This window comes from Balaenoptera acutorostrata, chromosome 1, assembly GCF_949987535.1.
Source record: "Balaenoptera acutorostrata chromosome 1, mBalAcu1.1, whole genome shotgun sequence".
Classification (NCBI taxonomy): domain Eukaryota; kingdom Metazoa; phylum Chordata; class Mammalia; order Artiodactyla; family Balaenopteridae; genus Balaenoptera; species Balaenoptera acutorostrata.
In genome coordinates this window covers 29,486,939-29,514,045 of record NC_080064.1, presented here as the reverse complement: position 1 = coordinate 29,514,045, position 27,107 = coordinate 29,486,939, and the positions used below count along the sequence as shown (strand labels likewise).

The following is a 27,107-nucleotide window of genomic DNA, read 5'->3' as shown; positions in this document are numbered from 1 at the left end:
CGGGGCCAGTCCTGCCATGTGGTGCTGGAGAAGGGCACCAACCACGTCTAAGGTGGCAGAAAGGCTGGCTCCCAGGAGTAGAGGAGGACTTACAGGGAGAAGCCAGCCTGTGTCAGTAACCGATCACTGCCCTTCTCCACTATGGAAAGTACCTTGCAACCCCCCAGCCCACTCCCAAACATTCGAGAAGATCAAAGACTTACATGTTTGAATCCTACTAGCGCCTTCTAGCATTTACTCTTAAAAAGGGGGAAATCTAAGTTATTGTCATAGGATTCTTATAACTCAAATGTTTGACTCCTAGAAATCAGTGTCATTTCAAAAGGTTTTCAAACATAAGACTCCAGAAAGCCCCATATTTGAGTCCCAACACTGCCGTTTATTAGTTGTGTGATCTTGGGTGAGCCATTCTTCAGTCATATGAGAAAAAGTTCTTCTAAACTGAAGTGTGATATACAATGAAAAGTGACATAATTATCATTTTTCTTCTTTCCCCAGTCACAAAATACTACGGTTGCAAGAGACTTGGTCAAGGTTACACAACAAGTCAGGGGTAGAGGCATGTGTCCCAGGGAAAGAAATCAGGATCAGTCATCCAAGTCCAACCCTGAAATGCTTGAGGGGTTCTTTCTGCTCCCTTTCCACCAGTGACAGTGTTGAAGACTACTATACCCCCACCTAGATTCCCTGTTGAGGATTATCAGATTTTTATCTGTGGGCAGCCCTGAAAGCTGCTAAGGCTCATAATGTGTAAGTAACTGAGTGGAAGGGTAGACAAAGTGGAACAGAAGATCTGAGTTTTGATGTCAGTTGTTACCGTGTGATCTTAGACAAATCGTTCTGAGCTTACTTCTTTATCTTTCAAATGGGCAAAACAGGTAGCTACTAACTGTCCAACTTATCTCAAAGGACTGTTACCAGAAAATGGATATGAAAGTGCTTGCCAGCTAAAGTTCAGAAACACAGAACTGGTGTAGGTTCTTACAGGAAGGTGTGGGGTTTCAATTGTGCTACCTTTAACGAGACATGATTGAAAAGTCATGGAACATTCAAAAATGTAAACAGAGACAAAACCTTGGCATAAATGCTGCCTTATGAAGTTCAACAATGCTTACCTTTGTTTAAAGAATATTTGTAACACCTCTCTTGGAAGTGTCTCTGAAACCAGTTTAAAAGGCATTTAAGATCAACAATCTTGTCCTATCTAGTTCCACCCTGTTTCTCTGACCAAACAGTATTATTACCTGACAACAACTTTGAGCCATTTCTAAAACATAACCTTCCCAAGAAGATTTGTGATGAGAAAGGGCATGTCAAAGAATGTGGCCAAAACAAATGCAAAAGGAATTCCCCTATGATTTTCCACACTGTCCCTAGAGCCAAATTAACTGCCCATCTCCCAGGTGGTCTCCTTTAGACAAGGATCATGCCTACTTTCATGCTAAAGTTCTATTTTCAATTTAGGGACCTTAATTGACAGTTAAAAAAAAGAAACTGTACAAGTGGCCATCGTTCCTAACCCCAAGTTCTCTGACTTGGAGGGTCTGTCATATAGCCTAATGGTGGGCAGACAAAGAAATCCACTCAGGAGTCTGAATGAGGTGACAGACAGGGGCTTACGTACTTCTGCTTCTTTGATCCTTTATGAGTTTTCTCTGTTTTCTCAGCTGATCTTTCCCTCGAGTGGCTTGAGTCTCGGGAATCCACTGATTCTCTTGATTTACCTCGTTTAAGATCTCTCTCTTTATGTTTTTTACGACGTTCAATATCAAGGCGGAGATCAACAGGATCATCTTTGTATTTTCCCTCAGCCTGCCAAAAGAGAAATCAAAATTAAGGTTTTGGGGATTCAGGGCTACCAACTCAACCACCCCACAAACTGTGGCTTCTACTCCAATGGAGTGGTGCAGAGGAAGCACTGGGAATGTGAGGCACCTCGCCCAAGCTCGGGAGGGATACAGGATGTTCCACAGAAGTCGCTTCATGAGGATCCCTACAGAGCCCAAACCAGTTCTCTAAAATAATGATGACGACCTTCTGCATATGCTATACACACACGTACACGCACCTCACTTTGCTGTTTCCCTCTGTGGCCCAGTAAAGACTCTGGCTAGCCGACAAGTTGAGAAGGCCAAAATCAACTCTGGAAGGTGTTGGTTAGGCTGGCTCAGGCTTAGTCACCACCAAGAATGGAAATGCTGTTATCTTCCCCTACCTACACTGTGGCAGCTGCCCTGGGCCTATCCTCTACTTGGAATTCTCTCTCAGTACTGAGTCCAATGACAGACAACGGGAGACTCAAGCAGCCTTCCAAAATGTTTAGTTGTATTAAATTTCGCTAGAAAAGGCATATCAAAAACCATAATGAATTCATAATGTGGCAATACCAAGTCAAAGTTTATTTTAAAAAAAGGAAGGGAGGGAGGAAGGGAAGAAGAAAAGAGAAAAAGAAAACCTTTTTTGCTAACTTTCTAGGAAGTGTAACCTATCAGGGTATGTATGTTGCAGATACAGCATGAGCCCAGCAACAACAGCAGCCTTCTACCCCAAACTATCATGCCAAGGGCTTTCGACAGCTCTTTAGAATCTCAGTGAGCAGAGGTGCAATGTGGTTTCAGGCACATTATACACTAAGATTTGTCTCACGGAAGTAAAACCTCCCTAGGGACTTCCCTGGAGGTCTAGTGGTTAAGACTCCATGCTTTCACTGCTGAGGGCCCAGGTTCAATCCCTGGGTCCAGGAACTAAGATCCCACAAGCTACACAGTGCAGCCAAAAAAAAAAAACCGCAACAAAAAACTCCCTAAAAAGAGGAAGCGATGAGTAGTTCACTTAGCATTAACATTTTACTTATACAAACAACTAAGCTTTTTGTTGAAATAATTTAATTAACAGGAGTGGTAGGTAGTAAGTTGGTTTATCACATGGTTTTCTTTTGACAGATGGAATGGGGCCTCTGTACCCTCCAAAGACAAAAAGAGAAGAAAAACGCAGCTGCAGCTCCCTTAGGCAGTGCCCACAGCACCTCTAATGAGTAGGCTATGTGGGACAGAGAGGACAGAATCTCTTCTGATGTTTCAAAACCTTGCATTTCACATGGTTAGTGCCAAGCCGGTGGGTACTTGGAGAAAAAGAAAAGGGGGATGGGAGAGAAGAGAGATTGTGCAAGAGTGCCTCTCATTACATTCAACCAATAAGACAAATTTACTTGGAAAACTTGAAAATTACTATTTTTAGAAAAGGTTTCAGCAGCATCGGAAGAGCCATCTCTAATTTTAAGTTACAACTCTATATGGGAATGGTGGTCAAGAAATACTAAGATTTTTAAGAACCCAAATCTAGTACCTCATAGTAAAAGACTGCACACAAGCTTTAACCTCTTAATAACAGTGTTTACGTGCACATCATTACAAATGTAGCTGGGCTATCAAAGCAATGTTTAGCTTTAAAGTAACAGTAATCGACAGATGATAGATATGGTACAATGTTAGAAAAAAATCTGGACTAGCTGCTTAAAACAGTCTACTAAGTTAAGATATGAATATTTCACTCTTCTCTGACATGCATGTCTTTTTGAAATCATGGTTGGAAATAGTGCATGTATATAGTTGATTTGATAATACTTACAAGCAGAAAAATATCACAAAAAGTTTCTTCTCTCATCATGGGCACTTGTTCCAAAACTCCTCTCTTTTTTTTCTCAAGCTCACCTCAATAGACTTTGGGGTCATTTACCATATTCTAACCACTTCACAAAGGTTGTTGATACATTTAATAAAAATTAACCCTTTGTAGTTCATTTTTAGAATTATGCCCATCCTTAAAAGAAAAACACAAACTTAAGTAGAGAGTAATTTAAACAAACACATTTCTGTCAAGTTCATGCCCAACGCACTCATTTTGTTGGAATTACTGATCAAAGCAACAGTTCACCTTGTAGCCAGGTTCCCGGGGACTTTTCATTTCGTCATGAGCCAAACCATGTTTTCTGAATGTACTGGGGGAAATGTCTATCCTCCTAAAATTGAAAACACAAAAATTGTTTAACATTCCATAGTGTGAATATAGCACCTCAGTTCGTCTAAGTAGAGTGGTGCAAATCATAGGCATTCCTTTTTATTACACTTATGTTGTTTGCTTATATACTTACACTCTCTCCCCCATAGATGTGCATGCGCGTGTGTGCATGCACAACACATACACACACACACACTCTCTCCCAACTTTCCAAACTTAAACAGAAAAAACATCTTATTCCACCCAGTACCATTACAGCCAGGAAAACAGACTCACCTACAGCCGTGCCTATAATTTCAAATTCACATCAAGATTATCTATGCCCTGCTAACTTCAAAAAGCAGTTTTCATCTTGGGAATTAAAATATAATGGCCCTTGGGACTTCCCTGGTGGCGCAGTGGATAAGAATCCACCTGCCAATGCAGGGGACACGGGTTCGATCCCTGGTCCGGGAAGATGCCACGAAGCAACTAAGCCCATGCGCCACAACTACTGAGCCTGCGCTCTAGAGCCCATGAGCCACAACTACTGAAGCCTGTGTGCTTAGAGCCCATGAGCCACAACTACTGAAGCCCGCATGCTTAGAGTCCGTGCTCCACAACAAGAGAAACCACTGCAAGGAGAAGCCTGCGCACTGAAGTGAAGAGTAGCGCCCGCTCGCCACAAGTAGAGAAAGCCCGCGCGCAGCAATGAAGACCCAACGCAGCCAAAAAAATAAAATTTAATCTTTAAAAATAAATACAATAAAATAAAATATAATGGCCCATTATTCACCAATAGGATGAGGTCTAAGTGAGAAACAACTGCCTGGCATGACATAAATCCCAAAAGACCCTAAATCCAAGACTGTTGTGCAAACATCGTCCTCCTACCTACTGCAAAGGTTCAAGAGCTGACTATTAAATAATTAAAGACCAACTTTGTTTTTAGACAAAGTCCCTATTTGCTGAATGAACAGACTCCCACAACCGAATGTTTAAACCTCTGGGCTTTTAAAACACTTTGACATAATCCTATAAGCTCTCCCACCTCCAGCCCCACCTGCTGCAAATTCTTCCAAAGGAAGGACTAATATATGAAATACATGGGTTGCTTAAAGAAACAACATCTACTCTATGTAAAGAAAGCTCACAGTGATCTTGGGTTACTGTCTGCCAGCTCCCAATACAAGGGTTCATTTATACCAAAAGGGCTGTTTTCCTCAGGCCCAAAGTGAGAAACTTATAGTCATCAAAGCATACCCTTTCCACTACAAACCACCACTATCCTAGAGTCTGGAGGGCGTTACCTTAAATTCTGCTGATAATGCAACTAACAAGTTGCAAAAACAAGACGAGTTTATTATCTGATGAGCAGACTTTTATGATCGCCTCTAGTGTAAGGCTGAGGTCCTCACCTGTGAATCTCTGGGCTTTTCTTGTTTTTAGCTGCCTCCTGCTCGCTTCCTCTCTTTAGGTATTTAGTAAAGCGTTCATGCAATGTCATTCCCGAGGACCCAAAGTGATGCTCTGTGGGGAGTCAAAAGAAAAACATATCAGGCTATCAAAGGCACACCCAACATTCAACTCGTGTGCTTGGACCTGCAACCACAGAGATGTGACTAAAGTAGTCAAGTCCATATAAAAAACATATTAGAAAGAAGAAGGAAAAATGGCTGGTTCAGACAAAATCCAATGTCTGATTTCCACTGTAGGACATGGATACAAAGAGAGAAGCTAGAGCTTACTATCCTTTGATTCAGAGCACCAGCTCCTGCTTGAGTTCCAATTTCAGATGGAACCTGTAACTGGCCCAAACCCAGCTTCTACATCACATTCCCCAGCCTGTCCACCTCCATTTGCCCAGGAGATGGCAAAATAATGTGGGGAAGATATCCATATCCCAAGATCTACAAGAAGCCTCCAGAGGGCTCTACCTACTAGACAGGAAAAGACAGAGGGGCTGGGAAAGCCAACTTTCATACCTCCTTTTCAAGCAATTTAAACCTTCACATGAAGGATTTTACCTATTCTCATGATCACAGGTTACCACTAGCATTTCATAATGTTCAGCTCTGTAATTAAAAAATGGAAACTTCTCCCTGGAAGAAATTTCCTTCAAGCTAGCCCCTAGCTTCAAAGGCCCCTATCAATGAGATAAAGATCCCTGACAGACTCCCTCTCATGCCCCCACTCATCCTTCTGCTTGTTAGAGAGGAAGTTAAGCACGTGGAAAGGGAGCCTGAGCAGGCTGGGGTCTGGACTCACCTTTAACATGGTGAACGATGGTCACTATATGCTGGGCAAACAGTTCTGAAGGGCTCCGCTGAGACTGAGCTGACTGTATGTGCTGGAAAATGGATCGAAATTCCTGTTCCTTTTTGTTGCTATGAACTAGATCCCGACAAAGCTTTCGTTCCTGAGCCAGTAAGCCACTGGGTCTGAAAAAGAAACACAGGGAGGCCCAATGTAACAAGATACACAGAAAGTCAGAACATTTAAATCCTAAAAATGAAAAGCGTGCTTTAAAAGAGTTAAATTTATCTGTAAAGTTCCTTTTTTAATTCCTACCAAAGTAAAAAGTAACCTCAATGCACCATAACTATGGAAAAAGGCATCCAAGATCTCTCTCTTCCCTCTTCCCCATTGGAATCTAGTAGGAACAAATGGATAGGATGAAGCATTAAACCTCAGTGATTCTGTTCTGGGGGTCTCTGCTGGTTTTAACAGATGACAAACAGGAAGGTGTTTTAAAAGACCAACTAGTTTGGCCATCCAGGGCCACTCAGTGAAGCAACACAATGCAGCAAGAGTGGGATGTGGCTAGAATGCTGTTCAGGAGACTTCCAACTGGCTTTGCCAGTTTTTACACCAGGTAAAAAGCAGCCTGGGCCTCATCACTCTTTCCTGAAGTTCTCCTGCCCCCAGCCCCAACTTTAAAACTGTTACATTATTTCATGAAGGCCTGCAATAATAGATATCGTGACTTAGCTAAGAATGGAAAAATGGATCCTGCATGGCTCCACAGGCAAAAGACATCTCAAGCACATTAAGGAAGGCAACATGACGAGGGTGGAATGGGGCCGGCGGGGGGGCTTACAATGTGATGAATAGAGTGCAAGAGAGAAGCAGAGGGGACCCAGCATCAAAAAGGCCAGTCACTATAGCCTAAAAAGATGCTTCATCACTGCTATGATACTGCCCCCAACATATAACTGCTCAGTGATGCACACTTCTCCACTGAAAACAGAGAGACACGAGGGTATCCACACTGAAAATGAGACAGCGGGGAAATACATGAGGGGCCTGTCCTCGTTCCAGAATGACCTCAGGGAGAGAGGTTAGGCTACTAAAGCCCTGAGGGTCAAGCTGGACTGCAGCTCACCTTGCAAGGTCCTCATCAAAAGAGTCCATCCGGACATTGACCTGGGCCTCTCGAGTAATGGAAAAGGAAGACTTCCCCGTGGAAAAGTCTCCTTTGGCTCCTAGCTTCTCTCGGCTCTCAGAGGTCTTTCTCGGGGGAGGTGATGAGCTTTTCTCCTGGACTGCTTTGTAAGCAGTCACTCGGAAATTTTTTTCAGGCACAAATCCCCTGTGCCCACTTTCGGTTCTCTTGGGTCCTCCCCGATCCTCCTTTTTGGATCTCTCTGAGAAAGACTCCTCCTCCAACTCCTCCGTTTTTCTTTGCTTTTCCTTCCCTGGAGGTGCGTACATCAGGCCCTCCCATTTGCCTGACTTTTCCTCATCCTGGTTTTTGTTTGCACCTGCTACAACTTTCGACATGAATTTGGGTTCATCATCAAACTCAGATTCCTTCCTTCCTTTAGCTTTGTCTTTATCTTGATCATCCATCTCCTCCTTGTGGAAGTCAGCCATCTTCTTCTCAAAGTCATCTCGGAGCTTATACCTTTTAGGAGACTGGCTACCCCGAAAAGGCTTCTCAGTATCAGTTTTGGGAGCAAATGGATCAGATTTCATTTTTGTATCACCCAAGCCCGCATCAGAGAAGCTCCCTTTCTCTTTCATTTTCTCTTTATCAGTATTTGTTTGTTTCTGTTCCTTATCCTTTCCATTCTCTGTCTTCTGCTCATCTAGATACCTAGTTATGAAAACACAAGGGAGACACACAAGAGGCTTCTTAAGCAACTTGATCTAAAATAAACTAGCACCATGTGCGTACGGTCTTAGGTTTTTGCTTCTCTAACAAGCATGTCTTGTGGATTCCAGTGTTACGAAAGGAGTCTTGGTTACTTTCTATTAATTTCTAAAAAACTGCTCTTCACAGATCTATGAACTTGGCATTTAAGAGAAAACTATATGGTCTACGGAGTTGTGTATTACAAAAACAAAAAGAAAATAGCAAAGGCAATTTTTAGGATACTGAAAAACAAAAACCTACTTACCTGTAAGTGGTCTAGGAAAAAAAAAATTTAAGGTCTTATCCAACCTTCACTCAGTCACTTAAAATCTGCTTTCAGCAAAGTTAACATAGAATGTTCAACCTTGGACTGTTCTGCTTTTATACAACTCACATTTGGAAATACAAGTCTCAAAAGAGACTTCAAATTTGCTTCAAGTCACCTAGAAGACCTAAGTATGAAATATACTGCAAACACAAATAAAAACAGAATACATGTTAATTGGGGGACGGGGCAAAAATCATCCTACTCATTCTTATGGAAAAGCAGAGCTCATGCCCAAGTGTTCTAATGAGATTCACAGTCCTGGCAAGGAACAAAACTTGTATTTCAAAGCAGACTTACTGAAAGCTGCACAGTACAGATTCTGAACGTCTCATTTGTACCATGAATGGAAAAAGCCTGATCATGTTACAGTTGCATTAATATGGCAAAAAAGAACCAAAGGACAGCAGGGCAGCAAAGAATATACTAATAAAAGGAAAAGGTGGGGGCAGGAGGGGAACCACCTGCTCTGTAAGGCCCTCTTAACAACCTGGTCCCAATACAAATTCCCTGTTATGTCTCTGCCACCCCAATCCATCCAACCACATAAAAAAGATTCCAGTTCCAACTCACCGTGTCCCCCAGGGTAGAAAGACAGAGACACTGTTATGTCTTCTCCTAACACACAGCCTGGTTGGCTTCTACTGGGACATACACCCACTTTGTGATTTTAAAACAAGGTCTTCCTGGACTAAGCCTTGGACTTTCCCATTCTGCCCAGTCTCCTCAACTGGAGGGTGTGAGGGCGGGAGGGTGCAGCTCTTCACCATGATGGACTGATGCAGATCGATCACAGGAGATGGTGGGTCCTAGAGGGTCTAACAGCTCCAACAGCCATTCATTTTGGTAAAGACCACATTTTTTGATGGCTGATCCACAAATCTCTACTGTTCTCTAGCTTATACTGGTAGAATCCAAGGCAAACTTTAAATGTGAAAACATCACTGCAGAGTAGTCTAAAGAAACTTTATGCTGCAATACAAATTCAGGAAGGCAGGAAAACTAGAGTTAAGCTAAAGGTTTCCTTGGGTGATGCTTTAAAGTTTGCTAAATGAAAAGTTGAGGAAATGGGATTACCTTATTACCATTAATCAGAGCTCTACAGATCACATTACAACTAAGCTGCCACCTGGTGAGATAAAAACAAGCAGACAGGGGAAACAAGACACTTGCCTCTTTGTATAGGCTGCTCCGCCTGGAGCAGCAGCCTCCTCTTTCTGAGATGAGCCATATGTGGAGCCAGTGGCCGGTGGACTCTTACCCATGGGGCTCTTTTTGGATGGACTCAAGGACCCCGAGCCATGGTCAAACTGACCTTGGTGTGTCCCAGCCTGGTACCCAGCACCACTCTGCAGAGTTGAGCCCATCTGGGATGTGCTGGAAAGTGGAGGGCTAGGTTTGGGCACAGGGCTAGGACGAGGTGACCGTCTCCTCACCACCACAGACTGGAGGGGGCTTTTGAGAGCCGGGCTTCGTTCCCGAGGACTCAGCTCAGACACGGCTGAGGCCCGTGATGCAGAACCAGCACTGTATGTGGTGGCATCTGGCCACGGCTTTGAGCTCTCAGACGCTTTTGTGTCTTGAGAGGTGCCTCCAGAGAACGGCTGCTCCTTGGCCTCATCTCCCTGGTTATCCCCGGCAGCCTGAGACGGCCGGCTATCCTTGGAAGAAGACTTTTTCTCCTTTGCAGACTTGCGCTTAGAAGATTCAACTCGGCTGTGGTTGGAGGAAGAACGAGAGGATGAGGAACGCCTTGACCTGTCAGAGGAAGACTTATCGGAGTTTCTAGAATGGCTCCTGGACCTTGGTGAAGGGGACCTTCTCTTTGGGGACCGGGATCGGGAACGGCCCCGACGAGGACTGTATGCTTGCCGGTAATTCTGCCAATTTGAGCGGTAGTTTCCATAGCCTCCTCGGTTGTACTGGCCCCATGGATAAAAGCCTCTGTTGCGCCCACGGAAATAATAGGGCCTTCTATAGCCTCTGTTGTGACCTCGGAAATCCCGGTTCTGATATACTCTTGGGTGATTTCTCTCTCTGTTATGAGCTGGAGAATATGATCTGGAACGAGACCTAGAACTGAAAGAGGGGCAGGGGAGGGAAGAAATGTTTGAATTTTTGACACAAGCATTTTTACTCAAGAAAAACCTGCCAACAAAGAGGTAAATCCCTCTTCTTATGTATCATAATTAATTAATTTCAGTTGTTTTCAAACGAAAGGTACAAACTTAAACATTTAATTCTACTCTTATGGCCACATTAAGTACAAAAATAAAGAATCACTTTAACAAATGAGACAGTGAGATGCTTCATTAATACTGTAGCACATTCTAAATGGGGATGTATTTCTACAGTGACTGAGAGAATATAAAAATGTTCTTAATGTAGTAAACTAAACAAACACCATTTTAATATAGTATACTAATTACTTAGAGTTTCACAGGCACAGAGGATTTTACAGGTAGGTCCCTGGGTCACTGGAAGTGATCCCTGCATGCTGTGGTACCCAGACAGGTAACTATTCAGATCCTCTGGCCCCACACTGCTTACTCCCCATCCTTTCCACCTCTCTTTGTCTGTGCAGGGCTAATTTCTCAGCTTCCACTGAGACTTGGGGTTGTAAAAAAAAAAGTTACAACAGGTCTAAACCAAAGAATACTTAAATAGGGACTTAGAGAACTCATCTGTTCAAAGCTTGAAAGAATTTTAACTGAAATCAGATCAGCAAAGCATATAAATATTGTTGTTTTTTTTTAAACTGGGAATCTGGAAATGGTCTCATTATCTAGAAGGTCAAGTTTCTGTGGCTGAACTACAAGGTCTTACCCAGGTGCCACAAGAGGGCACCATCTGACCATAAGACACCGAAACACACAAGAGGGTAGCAAAGAGGAACTACAAAAACAGCCCCACACTTGCACATCTTTAATCAACCTAAAGCCTAGTGTTGTGTTCTTCTTAACAATACAGAACTCTAATTTAGCAAAGGTACATTTCCAGACCCGTGGGGATTCAACAGTAACCTAACTCTGTAAAAATTACATGTTCACAAATGCCAGGTTTGTCAATGACAGGGAGCTTTGTTTCCATCAAAAAGCCAAAAACTGTATTTGTTGGTGTAGAAAATCCAGTGGGGTTCTTTGATACCACTTGTCGTGTCAAGTATGATACAGAGCATTAATTAGTCACTACTCCTAAGTAGTTAACTAGAAATACGTAAAATTACTAGAAAACTCCAAAAATATTTTCTTTACATATAGAATAAAAACCCTTCAGTTCATAAGCAGGGCTTCTCATATCAGACCTAACTGGAAACAGATGCAAATGTGACAGGTTTTAACAACTAAACAGAATGTTATTTTTAGAAAGAAACTTACACTTAGAAGATAAAGTGGGATTGGTTTCCCACTACTTACTACCCACCATGCTCAGGTTCTTTATCTACCCCAAGAACAACAGGAACTAGTGAAGATGCAGCATACTGATGGTTGTTAATGGTTGCTATTTAAGTACAATTTAAAAAAACAAACTTACCGTTCACACTTTTCATTCAAAAATAGTAACAATATAAGAAAGAAGGGAGAGGCAGATGCAGCTATGAAACTCAATATGACCCAATTTAATGGCTGTACTTGAGGGAGGTGATGCACCACCAGCACTAAGGAGGGTTTAATTCATGTTCCCATCCTCAGAGGCTACTGCTGCTTCTGTCACCAATTACTAGTGAGGGCCCTGCGGCATACTGCATCCAAAACCCGCAGTCACTGCACAGATGCAGGAATATGAGTCTCTGCAGATTGCAAATTTATTTGAGAAGTCACTTAAAAGGATACAACAGTCTGAGAAATACAAGGAAACAACCAATTTTCTCCAATTCTGTAGAACTCAGCAGTTAAGTTAATTTAAAGGCATGGTTTCTCAAACTCTCTGGACAGTATACTTCCCTTGTAGGAGAGGGAAAACAAAAGAAAAAAATCATGAAACAGATAAGCCAGAATTAAAAATTGAACATCCAGTGGCAAATTTATCTGTTTCTAAAAAACAGAGAAGTCAGACTAGAATCAAATATAAAAACATGTTTTCTAGTGGAGATATTCCTCCAAAATAATCTTCCAGGTATTAGGACAGCACATGGAGTGGCTCTAGACCTACCCCAGCACATATTGCCTGTGTAAGATATCTTTCCCTCATTTGCCAAGTTGATGACCATGCCAAATGATCTGTAGAATAAGGAGAAGCAATCTGTCCAGACAGATCCGCCCAGAACTCCAGCTATCACAAATACTTCAGAGCTGGTTAACACTTTTCAATTTGGGTTATGTCAGTTCAATTTTCTCTCTGTTTTGGTTGTACAGCCTCTTCTTTTTGAACCAATTATTTAGTTTCCATTTACTAGATTAAGTTTTAAAGAACCAAATTAGCTGAAACTGAGATTTAAGCAAACCAGATCAAAAGACTCTGGGCGCAAGGTGGGAGTTTACTAAGGGTCTCTGCTCGGTCCTATGGCCTTGATAGCAACTTCCTGAGGTAGATGTATTTAGTGGACTTTCCCTCATTTTTGGGGGGTGGGGGTGGGGTTTGAGAAGATAAAACAGAATTTTACTTACATACAGACCCTGACACAATTGGGCAACAGAGAGACTTTATCTAGCACAGGCCTCAAACAAAGTTTGGTATAAAAATGTGTGCCCAAGAAACATGGGAGAGAAAAATAAAGTTAGGATTGGTTACCCTCAAGGTGTAATGTTATCTTAAAAAAGAAAAAAAAAAAAATGGAGTGTTTCTTTTGAGTGAGAGACTCAAAGTTTATAACTTCCTGTTCTACACTATATGGAAGTCATTAACATTTATGCACACCTATTTTTTGTTCAATCTCTGCTCTGAAATTAATTTTCAGACAGGCTTCTCACAGATTCCATTTAAGAATTAACTTATTCTTGGGTGGCACAGTGGTTAAGAATCCACCTGCCAATGCAGGGGACGCAGGTTCAAGCCCTGGCCCGGGAAGATCCCACATGCCGTGGAGCAACTAAGCCCGTGCGCCACAACTACTGAGCCTGCGCTCTAGAGCCTGCGCGCCACAACTACCGAGCCCACATGCCACAACTACTGAAGCCCGCACGCCTAGAGCCTGTGCTGCGCAACAAGAGAAGCCACCGCAATGAGAAGCCCGTGCACCGCAATGAAGAGTAGCCCCTGCTCGCTGCAACCAGAGAAAGCCCGCACACAGCAACGAAGACCCAACACAGCCAAAAATAATAAATAAATAAAAATAAATAAATGTATTTTAAAAAAAGCATTAACTTATTCTTGTTGGGAGGGTGGGGGTGGGGGGGGAAGCCTACCAACCATTTGTTTATAGACTCTTTTAGAAGTAGGACTATGGAAACCATCAAGAATAAAGATTAATAACAACTATTCCTGAGTTTATTTTAAACTGCATAATTCATTTAAGAGAAGGGCTCTAGATACTCATCTAAAATAATCAGCAGGGGCGCCAAGTGGTAAAACTGAGAAATTGTCTCCTTGCCTACTGCAGCTCTGACAAAAAGAATGAAATTGTACAAAGATCCCCTTTTGGTATTTAAACATTTAGATACATCAATATTTCTCTAATACACATACAGAAACTTATATTTACTAACAGGTTCTTATCTACTCACAAAAGAAAGTTTTAAAGAATGAAAAACCGAACTCATAACACAACAAAAGAGGAAAGATGCCGGAAGTTTGGCATTATATTCCAAGACATAGCTGAAACAGGAAATAATCCAACTAAAGGTGTAGAAACTGACTAAATTAAAGAATACTGGCAATAAATTAAAAAGAATTATTTGCACATTTACTAAGGCAAAGTGATGTCTACAATAGTGATTTTTAGGCAGTTGCAAGATGTGTTTTACTAAATAGATGCAGCTTGTTAGTAGTTGGCATATCAGGTATATATATACAAAGGACTCCTGATTAAGTTTTCTAAGGTTTAATTATTTTAGTGAGTTAAGGTTTCTTTTCCTTGCAATGTTGATCATACTATTAATCCTCTTAGCTATCCTTTCTTTGCTGATGATGCAAATAAACCTTGGTCCAAGCCTCCAAAAATACCTCAGTGAAAAATAATCAGGTGTAGAGATTTGAAGCAAGTAGCTTAAATAAAAATAAAATGCTCTTTCTTCCACAGTGGATGAAAAACAGTATGTGCTGGCAGGAAAGAAAAGGAATTAGGCCAACAGCATGGCAATCAAAGTTGATTTGGATTTGTAACATTTGAAGAGACCTGGAATATCTTACAGCCCAACACGCCACCTCAAGCCAACCCCGCACCTCCATCTGACACTCACAGAAAGGGTCTAACAAAAGATCTTCAGAGACCTATACTGACCGATCAATGATTACCTCATTATACAATCACACCCCCTTACCTCAGCCTGCGTTTCCTTGAACGAGAGACAGACCGACTTCTGGACCGAGACTTCGAAAACGAACGAGAACGAGATCTTGATGCAGATCTTGATCGAGAAGAGCGAGATCCAGACTTAGATTTGTTTGTTTTTGACATCTCTGAAGAGAGGGTCGCTTTTCAATTACACCTAATGTAAGAAAATAGAATCAAACAAATGAGTGAGCCTCTTTGCAAATGAGTGAGTCCCTTGAACTTCTATGGACACTTAGAAACAAACAAAAAAGATGAAATGACTGTTAAAACCAAACAAAACAAAACACTCTTTGCCCTTTTACCAAGGGGCATTTCTAAGCAGTACAATTCCGAACATACCAACCCACAGCAGCAAATGGAAAACCTGACCTGTAACTCTAACTGGGGGACACCATGAAACACAGACAAAAATGAGGAGAGCTAATGATAACCTGGGGCACACAGTCTTTTCTCAATAAGCAGACAAGTTTTGCAAACTAAGTTAACTGTTAATAAAAGTACTGAGATGACCTGAGACAGGCTTCCCAGTCCTCACAGAAGAAACTCTATGCAATGACATCTTGGTTATAGAGTATGTGGCACATCTTACCATTTCCCTACTTCCTGGACCCTGAATCCATGAGGCAGATCCTTAATATTTACTTCAAAGGAACAGGTTTAAAGTGTGAGAGATTCTGTAATCTCCTTTACACTTACAATTATGTATTACACCTATAATTATAATCATACATCTGCTCATTACATCTATAGTTATATCTTTCCATTTTGTATTTTTCTAACTTTTATCTTCTTTTTTATCAGTATTACCAAGTACCTATGTATATTATTTATCTTATCAAAGAATTAAAATCTGTTTATTTGTGCTCAAAAAAAAAAGTGTGACAGAATATTCTCAAATATTGTAACACCACAACAGGATGTACTACATCCTGTAAAATACAGGATTTTTTTTTTGGCTGCGTTGGGTCTTTGTTGCTGCGCACTGGCTTTCTCTAGTTGTGGCGAGCAGGGGCTACTCTTTGTTGCAGTGCGCGGGCTTCTCATTGCAGTGGCTTCTCTTGTTGCGGAGCACGTGCTCTAGGCGCACGTGCTTCAGTAGTTGTGGCTCGCGGGCTCTAGAGCGCAGGCTCAGAAGTCGTGGCGCACAGGCTTAGCTGCTCTGCAGCATGTGGGATCTTCCTGGACCAGGGCTCGAACCCACGCCCCCTGCATTGGCAGGCAGATTCTTAACCACTGCACCACCAGAGAAGTCCCAAAATACAGGATATTAATCCATAAACATAGGACTAAAGTAATTTATAAGGAGAAGAACCTCTACTTTCTTCTAGCCCATCACTAGCTTCAAGAGTCAACCTTCTTTCAGGGTCATTTTCCCATGAAAGAAACAAAATTGTTTTTTCCTTTTTTTTCAAAGATCAGAAAGCTAGTTAATACCCAAACCAGACCAGAAATCCAGGACTTATCCTATCACACCTCGTTGCCTCACTGCTTAACAAAAGATTCTTTTATGTAATGTTGCGCCTGGCTTGTGAAGGGAAAACAATAATCAATGAACATTTCACCCTCCCCTACCTCTCAGATTTTCTTGTTATTCAGATCCCAACTCAAAAGCTATCTCCCCAGAGGTTTGCCCTGGCCACCCAATCAAAAGCAGCCACCCAGTCATTCTCTAAGGTCTAGTCCAGTACCTTGTTTTCTTCTTAGGAGCACTCAATCCAGTACTTGAAACTTGTTTACTTTGTACTTGTTTACTTTGTTTTTCCTCCTCTACCCAAGTAGGATGTAAGCTCCCACCAGCAGAAATCTCATTTTTCTTATTTACTACTGTATCCTCAATGCCCAGAACAGCAAACACTTAAACAGTATTTTTATTAACTTATCCTCAAGGAGGATATTATTACATCCCTTTTTACAGATGCGGATACTGAGACATAAAGAAGGTAACTAACTTGCCCAAGGGCACTCAGCTTTAAGTGGCAGGGCTAGGATTTGAACCAGGTGACCCGGCTCTAAACCAGTGCTCTTAACTACCATTATACAGCCTCGCCAGAGCAGTGTCTGGCACACAGAAGGCATGCTGAGACTTGTGGGATGAATAAATGAATGCAAGTCTCCACTCCTACTGAGTTTAGGATCTGGTAAAAAGGGCAAGACAGAGACAAACTGAAAGGTGGTATCTGTTTATAATTACTATATTCAAGTTTTAGATTTGAATTTTAAGAACTTTTGGAAAGGCAAAGAAGTCCAAGAAGCTGCTTTGGCTCCAGCTCATAAGGGAAATAACCATAATCTCAGAGACATAAATTTAGAAGAAGAATGAGAAATTGCTAGGAAGCCAGAGACAAACAGTGATGAGTAAGAGATTGCTAAATGAGGATACCAAAGACCTACAGTCTAGATCCTGCCAAAAGGATCAAACTGTTACATGCTTTAGCAAGGTCAAAGATGTTTCAGTTTGGAACCAATTTTTGGAAGTAGTGTCATTATACAAAGCCAGGGTAGAGGAATAAGTTATTTGGAGATATGAGGTGGAGGTGTAAATAAGCAATTTACAGAAACTGAATACTGAAAATACATTGTTTTTCTGGTTGGCCTTCAGCATATTTGGGGATTCTCTAGGTTCATTCTTGCTAAATGGCTTTTTTCTGTTACAAGTCTAGGGGTATCTTTGCCTAGCAACTTCTCTGTCCAGTCTTCAATTTAGCTTAGGCTAGAAAAGGCTAGAAATAAATACCCTCTTAGATCAGTTACACAATGGGTGGACAATATCAGACTTTAAAAGAAAAGGGGAGGGAATTCCCTGGTGGTCCAGTGGTTCGGAGTCCTCACTTTCACTCCGGGGGGCACAAGTTCAATCTCCGGTCGGGAAACTAAGATCCTGAAAGCCTGTGCTGCCCGGCGGGAAAAAGGGAAAAAAGAAAAAGAAAAAGAAAAAAGGAGAAGGGAGAACAAGTCAGTAGAAAAGGAAATACTCATTTCAACTTCAAGTCACTGGAAAATTAAGAACCTAATTTTCATGAAGAGGAAGAAAAAGTTGTCATCTAAATACAGATAGAGAGACTTCCCTGGTGGTCCAGTGGCTAAGACTCCGCGCTCCCAATGCAGGAGGCCTGGGTTCAATCCCTGGTCAGGGAACTAGATCCCACATGCATGCCGCAACTAAGAGTTCGCATGCCACAACTAAGGAGTCTGCAAGCCACAACTAAGGAGCACATGTGCCACAACTAAGGAGTACACGTGCCACAACCAAGGAGCCCACTGGTAGCAACTAAGACCCGACACAACCAAATGAACAAATAGAAAGAAGGCAAAGTATTTTTTAAAAATACAGATAGAGCCAAATTTAACACTTCTACCTATATTAAATTTACTAGAATTGACAAATGTACTCAAGAGTCACAATACTGTGACACCACCCTCACTCCTAGAACTTCTTTAATGTGAACTGAAACTAATTTTAAAACATCACTATTCCCTGAGAGTTAAGAGGAATAACTTTGGATGATACAAAACCAGAGCTGGAAATAAATCAATGAATATCTTAACTCATTCAAGAGAACTCTAGAGAATGGACAAACAATGGTAAATTAAAGTAGACTTGGTCTTTGCCTCCATGGAGCTTATAATCTAGAGTTACAGATAGATAATAACCAAGTGAGCAAGCAAAAATGTAATTTCAAATTCTGGTAAGTACTAGGAAGAAGGCAAAGAGCGCATAATGTTGGCAAATTTATGAAGTGTGGTAGTGAGTTATTTAGATAGGATGGTCCAGAGGTGGCATTTAAGCTGTCACCTGAAGACTATGAAAGAGCAAGTCACACAAAAAAGGAAAAGGTCCAGGACGGAATGTCAATATTATGACATAGTATGAGTGTGTTTCAGGTTTGGTAATTGCAATCATTGTTGCTTTTGTTGTGGTCATCCATATACAATGCTTGGTGTCAGTCTATTTATCTCTTGTAAAAATAAAATACAGTGTGTGTGTGTGAAAAAAAAAAAAAAGGAAAAGGTCCAAAAAACTGAGAAGTCTCTTCTCCTGATATACATAAACAGATTTCATGTATATAAACATTTTATACAAACATTTTAGTGTAAGGTAGGGACAACCATAACTAAAGCTATCTGATTAAATTACCAAAATTCATTCAAAACAACTCTCAGTTCTACTTTGAAGACCTTTAAAACTTCATTGTGTTTACACATAGCTTTTCCCATTTCTAACATTTCTTCCATGTCCATGCTCTAAAAATAGTATGGAAAGTACGACAGACAAATATCACCTTGAAAATCAACTTAGCACATTTTACATGTTACAAGTATTGGGTTGGCCAAAGAGTTCGTTCCGGTTTTTCTTTCATAAGTTTGGTTTCTGTTCAAATTAAAATTTCCCCCAAAGGAAGTTTTGTTTCTTCAGCAATGACTACTCTTCCTGGATATGCTGTTTCATTCAGAATAAAATAGCCATGTTCCCACACCAGCAATATAAAAGAATCCACCTATTGAACAAGTAGTACTCAGCATGTTAGCAGGCAGAAATATAGGATCCAGTTCCTAAACTCCTAGTTAAGGGCTGGTATGATCCAAATACCCTCAACTTTCCAACATCCTTCAGATGGCATGGTTTCATATCCACATTATCACCCTGTTTGCCACTGAATCAATTCCAGTTTGTCCTCCTTCACTGGGATACTCAGAACTAAATGTAATTCTCCAAACTTGGCCTATTATAAAACTATTTAGACACTACTAATGCATCCTAAGATTTCTCTTTCTGGCAGCCACACCACATGTTGATTCAGAGTGAGATGAGTCACTAGGCCCTCAAATCCTTTCTCATAAACCCTTCTTCAGCTGCAAGATATCCTCCTCCTCCATCTTGTATTTATACCACTGTTGTTCTACCCTCCCCCCTTTTTATTTAAAACCCAAGTGTAGAATTTCAAACAGCCTTCTGAAATGGTTTCAGGTATAATTCTGTCACTTGGAGGAAGGGTTCATCTTTAAACTGTTCTGCAGAGCCACGCGAGAGGGTAATTTCCAGACCCACCACCCTTTTTAAAGCCCAAGCCTTCTCCACCAAGCCACTTGTCCTTGGAAGAGCAGATACATTTTAACTTAAAAGCAAACAAAGGCCTTAAGGTATATAATTACATGGCTTTTATGTCATTAAAAATCCAGATCTTATTTTTCAACTCCAAGCAACAAGAATAATATTGGCAGCGAGGGCCAAAGCAAGCTTCTCTAAATCAAAGACTCTCAAAGGTAAGAAAGAATTCGATTACTCCTCTCCCCTTCTCACTCCAGATTAAGTTTCTTCTTAGTGTCCCTAGTGACTACACCAGCATTGTGCTTGGCACATGGTAGGTGTCTTGCTGAATTCACCAGAAGGAACACTTCGGTAGTTAAATTTAATACTGTTTGCCCCATGTTTGGAACGCTGTGGATAGGTTACATTTGGCAGGAGACTGAGTTCCTAAAACTAAGTAGTGCCAAATACAGCTTCTCAATGGGCTGCCCTGGGGCTCCAACCTTGGCAGCCCTAAATGGTCAAGCTACTGGGTTGGCCAAAAAGTTCGTTTGGATCTTCCAAAGATGTTCCAGTAAGATGTTACTGTTTCTTTCATAGAAAGAGGATTTACTACTAATCAAGCAAATAAAACTTTAAGGAAAACATATTACAACCTGAAAACAAAACAACAACATAAAACACACCCACAGCCTTCCTAATACTAAAACCAATTCAAAACTAAGTCCTTTAAAGCTCTCTGAACCCATGAAAGGACACAGGAATTGAGTTGGGCCAGGGAACTATTGCGTATGGTGAACAGTCTGATCTCTGGATATCTACACCTAACTGTTTTGAATGACTCCACTGCTGTAACTTAATATCTGTGAGCAAACCATTTGTTTTTCCTTTTCTCATTTCCATTAATATCAAACTTACTATCTCACAGGATATTCAATTTCCTCAAGAATCTTATGCACCTTAAAGAGCATAATCACAGCATTTCTCATGGTTTCAACTCTCACTTCAATATCCACATTACAACCAATTTAAAAAGCAAACAAAGTACTAGGTTTAGTACTAGTACCTAGTACTAGTACTAGGTTTTAAGCACCAACCTCTTTCTCTAGCACCACCTGCTTCCCTGCAGCAATGAAGCATACAGAGTTGTCTTTTTTTTTTTTTTAAATAGATCTTTATTGGAGTATAATTGCTTCACGATACTGCGTTAGTTTCTGTTGTACACCAAAGTGAATCAGCCACATGCATACATATATCCCCATATCCCCTCCCCCCTGAGCCTCCCTCCCCCCCTCCCTATCCCACTCCACTAGGTCATCGAAAAGCACTGAGCTGATCTCCCTGTGCTACGCTGCTGCTTCCCACTAGCTAACTATTTTACATTTGGTAGTGTATATAAGAGTTGCCTCTATCTTATTTTCTTACGTTATTAGAATATATTAGAATATATTAACATATGAAACTTTCATCACTAATTCTTACTCAAAGGACTCATGACTAATTCAAGGAAGAAGGAGTGTTACAAAGGAACAACAGTTATTTTAATCTGTTTAATTTGGGTTACAGGACCCAAATAAGATCTAAGCCTAGAGAATTTCAGGACAGGATCACTAAACACCACCCTCTAAAAGTTAACTAAATGGTGACCTAAATGGGAAGGAAATCTAAAAAAGAGTGGATATATGTATACATATAACTGATTCAGTTTGCTGCACAGCAGAAACTAACACAACAGTGTAAAGCAACTATACTCCAATAAAAATTAATTTTAAAAAAATGAAAAATAAAAAGTAAACTAACAGTCAAAACAATGGATAAGAACAATCAACTATGGAAATCTTCCCAAGAAATAGTCTTCCAAAAAGAAATGCAAAAATCTCACCATAAGACTTAGAATCCTTTTAGGCAAGTCCCTAATTTAAGACGTAAAATTCCATAAGATACACTGACATACTGAAATGTATAACATCTATGACATGATTTTATAAACACACAAATTTTAGTAATGAATGAATACTGACGGGGAAAATGAAGCATGGGAATTTGCATCCTCTTGTAGTTCAGAGGAAAAAAAGGCTATGATTTAATGACTAAAACATACATACATACATATATTTATTTATTTAGGCCACACCTCGCAGCTCGTGGGATCTTAGTTCCCTGATCAGGGATTGAATCTGGGCCCTCGACAGTGAAAGCATGGAGTCCTAACCACTGGACCGCCAGAGAATTCCCCGTAACAATTATTCAAAGAAAAAATATCCACCTACAAGTAGGGGGACCAGAGAGTTCAAATCTAAAAGTTAATATACAGTATATAGTCCAATAAAAGATTATTGCCCTGCTCTGGCTGAGACAGGCTAGGGGTGGGGGTGTGACATTTGTATCTAGCAATTTAAGGTTTCCAGGATATTTGGGTTGACATGGGGAAAAGGACTTTATCAATAAATTGGGACTATCCTGAAAAACCAGGACTCATCATTTCTTCAAGGAGGAAAACTCAGCTACCCTGATTTGATGGACTTACTATTTAAGAATGTCTAGCTTCTCTTGCTCTGTATTTAGAATACATTCATCAAAGATCCTTCTATTGGGTTAGCCAAAAAGTTCGTTCGGTTTTTTTCTGTAAGATGGCTCTAGTAGCACGTAGTTCTCTTTAACTTCATTCAAGACAATTCTGTTAGACTGCATGTGACAGCTGTCATATCAGCGTGCATTAAAAAAAAAAAATTATCAAAATTGGTGAACTTTTGTGTAGCCATTTTAATATTGAAGATGGAAGAAAAAAAGCAATATTTTTGGCATCTTATGCTTTATTATTTCAAGAAAGGTAAAAACGTAACTGAAACGCAAAAAAGATTTGCACAGTGTATGGAAAGGGTGCTGTGACTAATCGAACATGTCAAAAGTGGTTTGCGAAGTTTTGTGCTGGAGATTTCCTCCTGGATGATGCTCCACAGTAGGGTAGACCAGTTGAAGTTGATAGCAATCAAATCGAGACATTAACTGAGAACAATCAACACTATACCACGAGGGAGACAGGTGACATACTCAAAATATCCAAATCAAGTGCTGAAAATCATCTGCACCAGCTTGCTTATGTTAATCGCTTTGATGTTTGGGTTCCACGTAAGTTAAGCGAAAAAAACCTTCTTAACCGTATTTCCTCATGCAACTAGCTACTTAAACATAACGAAAACAGTCCATTTTTAAAACAAATTGTGACGGGTGATGAAAAGTGGATACTGTACAATAATGTGGAATGGAAGAGATTGTGGGGCAAGTGAAATGAACCACCACCAACCACACCAAAGGCCAGTCTTCATCCAAAGAAGGTGATGTTGTGTATATGGTGGGATTGGAAGGGAATCCTCTATTATGAGCTCCTTCCGGAACACCAAACGATTTTTTTTTTAAACACTTTTTTGAGGACTTCCCTGGTGGTCCAGTGGTAAAGAATCTGCCTTCCAATGCAGGGTACATGGGTTCGATCCCTGGTCAGGGATCTAAGATCCCACATGCCGCGGGGCAACTGAGCCCACGTGCCACAACTACCTGAGCCCGCACCAGAACTAGAGAGAAGCCCGCGCACCGCAACAAGAGACCCGATGCAGCCAAAAATTTAAAAATAAAATAAATAAATAAATACTTTTTTTGGATGCACCTCACAGCATGTGGGATCTTAGTTCCCCAACCAGGAACTGAACCCGTGCCCCTTGCATTCTTAACTACTGGACCGCCAGGGAAGTCCCAGAAAACTAAATGATTAATTCCAACAAGTACTGCTCCCAATTAGACCGACTGAAAGTAGCACTCAACAAAAAGCCTCCAGAATTAGTCAACAGAAAACGCATAATCTTCCATCAGGACAACGCAAGGCTGAATGTTTCTTTGAAAACTGTTACAGCTTGGCTGGGAAGTTCTTTTGTTTTCTTTTAAATAATAACAGTAGATCCAACCACCTTCTTCTTCTTTTTTTAAAAAATATTTATTCACTTTACTTATTCTTATTTCTCTTGGGTACATACCTAGGAGTGGTATTGCTCAGTCACATGGTAACTCTATGCTTAACTTTGTGGGGTACTGCCAGACTATATTCCAAAGCAGCTACACCATTTTATTTTCCCACCAGCAGTGTATGAGGGTTCTAATTTCTCTCCATCTCCAACACTTTATATTGTCTTTTTTATTATAGCCATCCTAGTGGGTGTGAAGTGGTATCTCATTATGGTTTCTTTGTTTAATATTTATTTGGCTGCACCGGGTCTTAGTTGCAGCATAAGGGCTGTTAGTTGCGGCATGCGGGATGGATCTAGCTCCCTGACCAGGGATGGAACCTGGGCCCCCTGCACTGGGAGCACAGGGTCTTAACCACTGGACCACCAGGGAAGTCCCTCATTATGGTTTTGATTTGTAATTCCCTAATGACTAACCGTGTTGACAATCTTTTCATATGTTTATTGGCTATTTGTGTATCTTAGAGAAATATCAATTCAGATCCTTTGTCCATTTTTAAGTTGAATTATTTGTCTTTTTATAATTGAGTCGTAAGGCTTTCTAAATTATGGATATAGATCCCTTATTAGACATATACTTTGCAAGAAGTTTCTCCCAATTTGTAGATTGTTCTTCCATTTTCTTGACTCTGATCTTTAAAGAAAAAGGGATTTTGTTAGTTTTTTTTTTATAAAGTCTGATTTATCTTATTCTTTTGTTCCTTGTGCTTTTGGTGTCATATCTAAGGGTTTGCCCAAGGTCACAAAGATTTATTCCTAGGTTTTCTTCTAAGAATTTTATAGCTTTAGCTCTTGCATTTAGGTCCATGATCCGTTTTGATTTAAATTTTATGTTATAGTGTGAGGTAAGGGTCCAACTCCATTCTTTTGCATGTGGCTATCCAGATGTCCTAGTACCATTTGTTGAGAAGACTAGTCTTATCCTACTGAAATGTCTTGGCATCTTGGTCAAAAAAAAAAAAAAAAAATCAACTGATCATAAATGTGAGGGTTTATTTCTGTATTCTCAATTTTATTCCATTGATCTGTATGTCTATGCTTATGCCAAAACCAATTTGATTACTGTAGCCTTGTAGTACATTCTGAAATCAGAAAGCATAGGTTTTTCAACTTCCTCCTGCTCAAAGACAATTTTGGCTATTCTGAGTCCCCGACATTTTCATATGAATTTTATTTTATTTTTTTAATTTATTTATTTATGGCTGCATTGAGTCTTTGTTGCTGCACGCAGGCTTTCTCTAGTTGCGGCGAGCAGGGGCTACTCTTCCTTGCGGTGCGCGGGCTTCTCATTGTGGTGGCTTCTCTTGTTGCGCAGCACGGGCTCTAGGCGCGCGGGCTTCAGTAGTTGTGGCACAAGGGCTCAGTAGTTGTAGCTTGCGGGCTTCTAGAGCGCAGGCTCAGTAGTTGTGGCACACAGGCTTAGTTGCTCCGCGGCATCTGAGATCTTCCTGGACCAGGGCTCGAACCCATGTCCCCTGCATTGGCAGGAGGACTCTTATTAACCACTGCACCACCAGGGAAGTCCCTCATATGAATTTTAGATTCAGCACATCAATTTCTGCAAAAAAGCCAGCTGGGATTTTGACAAAAATTGTTTTGAATCTGTAGATCAATTTGGAGAGAACTGCCATCTTAACAACATTAAGTCTTCCAACCCATGAACATGTGACGTCTTTCCACAGTGTTTTGTAGTTTTCAGAGTACAAATTTTGCGCTCATTTTGTTAAATCTATTCCTAAGTATTTTGCTCTTTTTGATGCTACTGGAAATGAACTGTTTTTCTATGTCATTTTGATTGCTCACTGCTAGTGTATAGAAATACAATTTATTCTTTTTTTTAAATAATTTTATTTATTTTTGGCTGCGTTGGGTCTCTTGCTGCACGCAGGCTTTCTCTAGTTGCGGCAAGCAGGAGCTTCTCTTGTTGCGAAGCATGGGCCCTAGGCACGCAGGTTTCAGTAGGTGTGGCACTCGGGTTCAGTAGTTGTAGCACGCAGGCTCCAGGGCACACAAGTTTCAGTAGTTGTGGTACATGGGCTCAGTAGTTGTGGCGCACAGGCTCAGTTGCTCCACAGCATGTGGGATCTTCCCGGACCAGGGATCAAGCCCATGTCCCCTGCATTGGCAGGCAGATTCTTAACCACTGCACCACAAGGAAGTCCCAGAGAAATACAATTCATTCTTGTATACTCATCCTGTATCCTGTAACATTACTGAATTCATTTAATAGTTCTAATAGTTTTCAGTGGATTCCTTAAGATTTTCTACATAAGATCATATCACCTGCAAAAGAGATAGTTTTACTTCTTCCTTGCCAAGTTAGATGGCTTTTATTTCATTTTCTTGCCTAACTGCCCTGGTTAGAACATCTGGTACAATGTTGAATAGAAATGACAAAAGTGAACATTCTTCTCTTGTCCCTGAACTTACGGTGAAAACATTCAGTCTTCCTTCCACCTTTAAGTACAATGATACCTGTAGGTTTTTCACAGATGTCTAATATCAGATTGAGGAAGTTCCCTTCTATTCCTAGTTGGTTTAATATTTTTATTATGAAAATACGTTGGATTTTTTTTTTACTGTATTTATTGAGATGATCAAGTAGTTTTGGTCCTTTATTCTACTGTATTACATTATTTGATTTTCAATAGTTACCATTTAACACCTGTTTTTAAAATAGGTCTTAAAATTAGTCTTTTCCCTGTTTATGGATCTCTAACATAACCTTAATAGAAGAGGAAGAGTCTCTGAGGACTGACCCCACGTAGGCCTGCACTCCCTGTCCCTTGCCCAGGCCCCAGGACTGTTGTCTCTGCTCTGCCAAGAGGACAGCATACTTTTCCAGATCAGATGGCACTATATTTGGTAACCGTTACGTAACACAAGAGTGCTAACCAAATAAATTTAACAATTCAGGATACCAAACCCAGGAAGCCACAAAATTACCTGGTAAGAGATCACGTCTGATTTGTTCTCCATTTTATGCACAGTGCTTAGCCACAGAGTGGACACTTGGTATGTACTAATGAACAGGCTCTTTCACACTTCCTCTTCATCACACAAGCAGGAATAATAAAAGATTGGTTCACCAAATATTAACAGTACAATCCAAGAATAAAATTAAGTATGGGGCTTCCCTGGTGGCGCAGTGGTTGAGAATCTGCCTGCCAATG

General features: G+C 40.7%; 1 protein-coding gene across 6 annotated transcripts in view; it reads right to left on the bottom strand.

Annotated features, from left to right (window-relative positions):
- Positions 1–27,107, bottom strand: part of THRAP3 (thyroid hormone receptor associated protein 3) — a 73,077-nt gene that overhangs the window by 5,331 nt on the left and 40,639 nt on the right. For all 6 annotated transcript variants that reach the window (XM_007182522.3, XM_007182525.3, XM_007182526.3 and 3 more), the window contains 7 exons: positions 14,879–15,046; positions 9,633–10,538; positions 7,382–8,095; positions 6,265–6,437; positions 5,415–5,526; positions 3,934–4,018; positions 1,625–1,812 (listed from right to left, as the gene is read on the bottom strand). In XM_007182522.3, coding sequence (XP_007182584.1) covers positions 1,625–1,812; positions 3,934–4,018; positions 5,415–5,526; positions 6,265–6,437; positions 7,382–8,095; positions 9,633–10,538; positions 14,879–15,015 — 2,315 coding nt within the window. In that variant the 5' untranslated portion in view covers positions 15,016–15,046. The remainder of the gene's footprint in view (positions 1–1,624; positions 1,813–3,933; positions 4,019–5,414; positions 5,527–6,264; positions 6,438–7,381; positions 8,096–9,632; positions 10,539–14,878; positions 15,047–27,107) is intronic.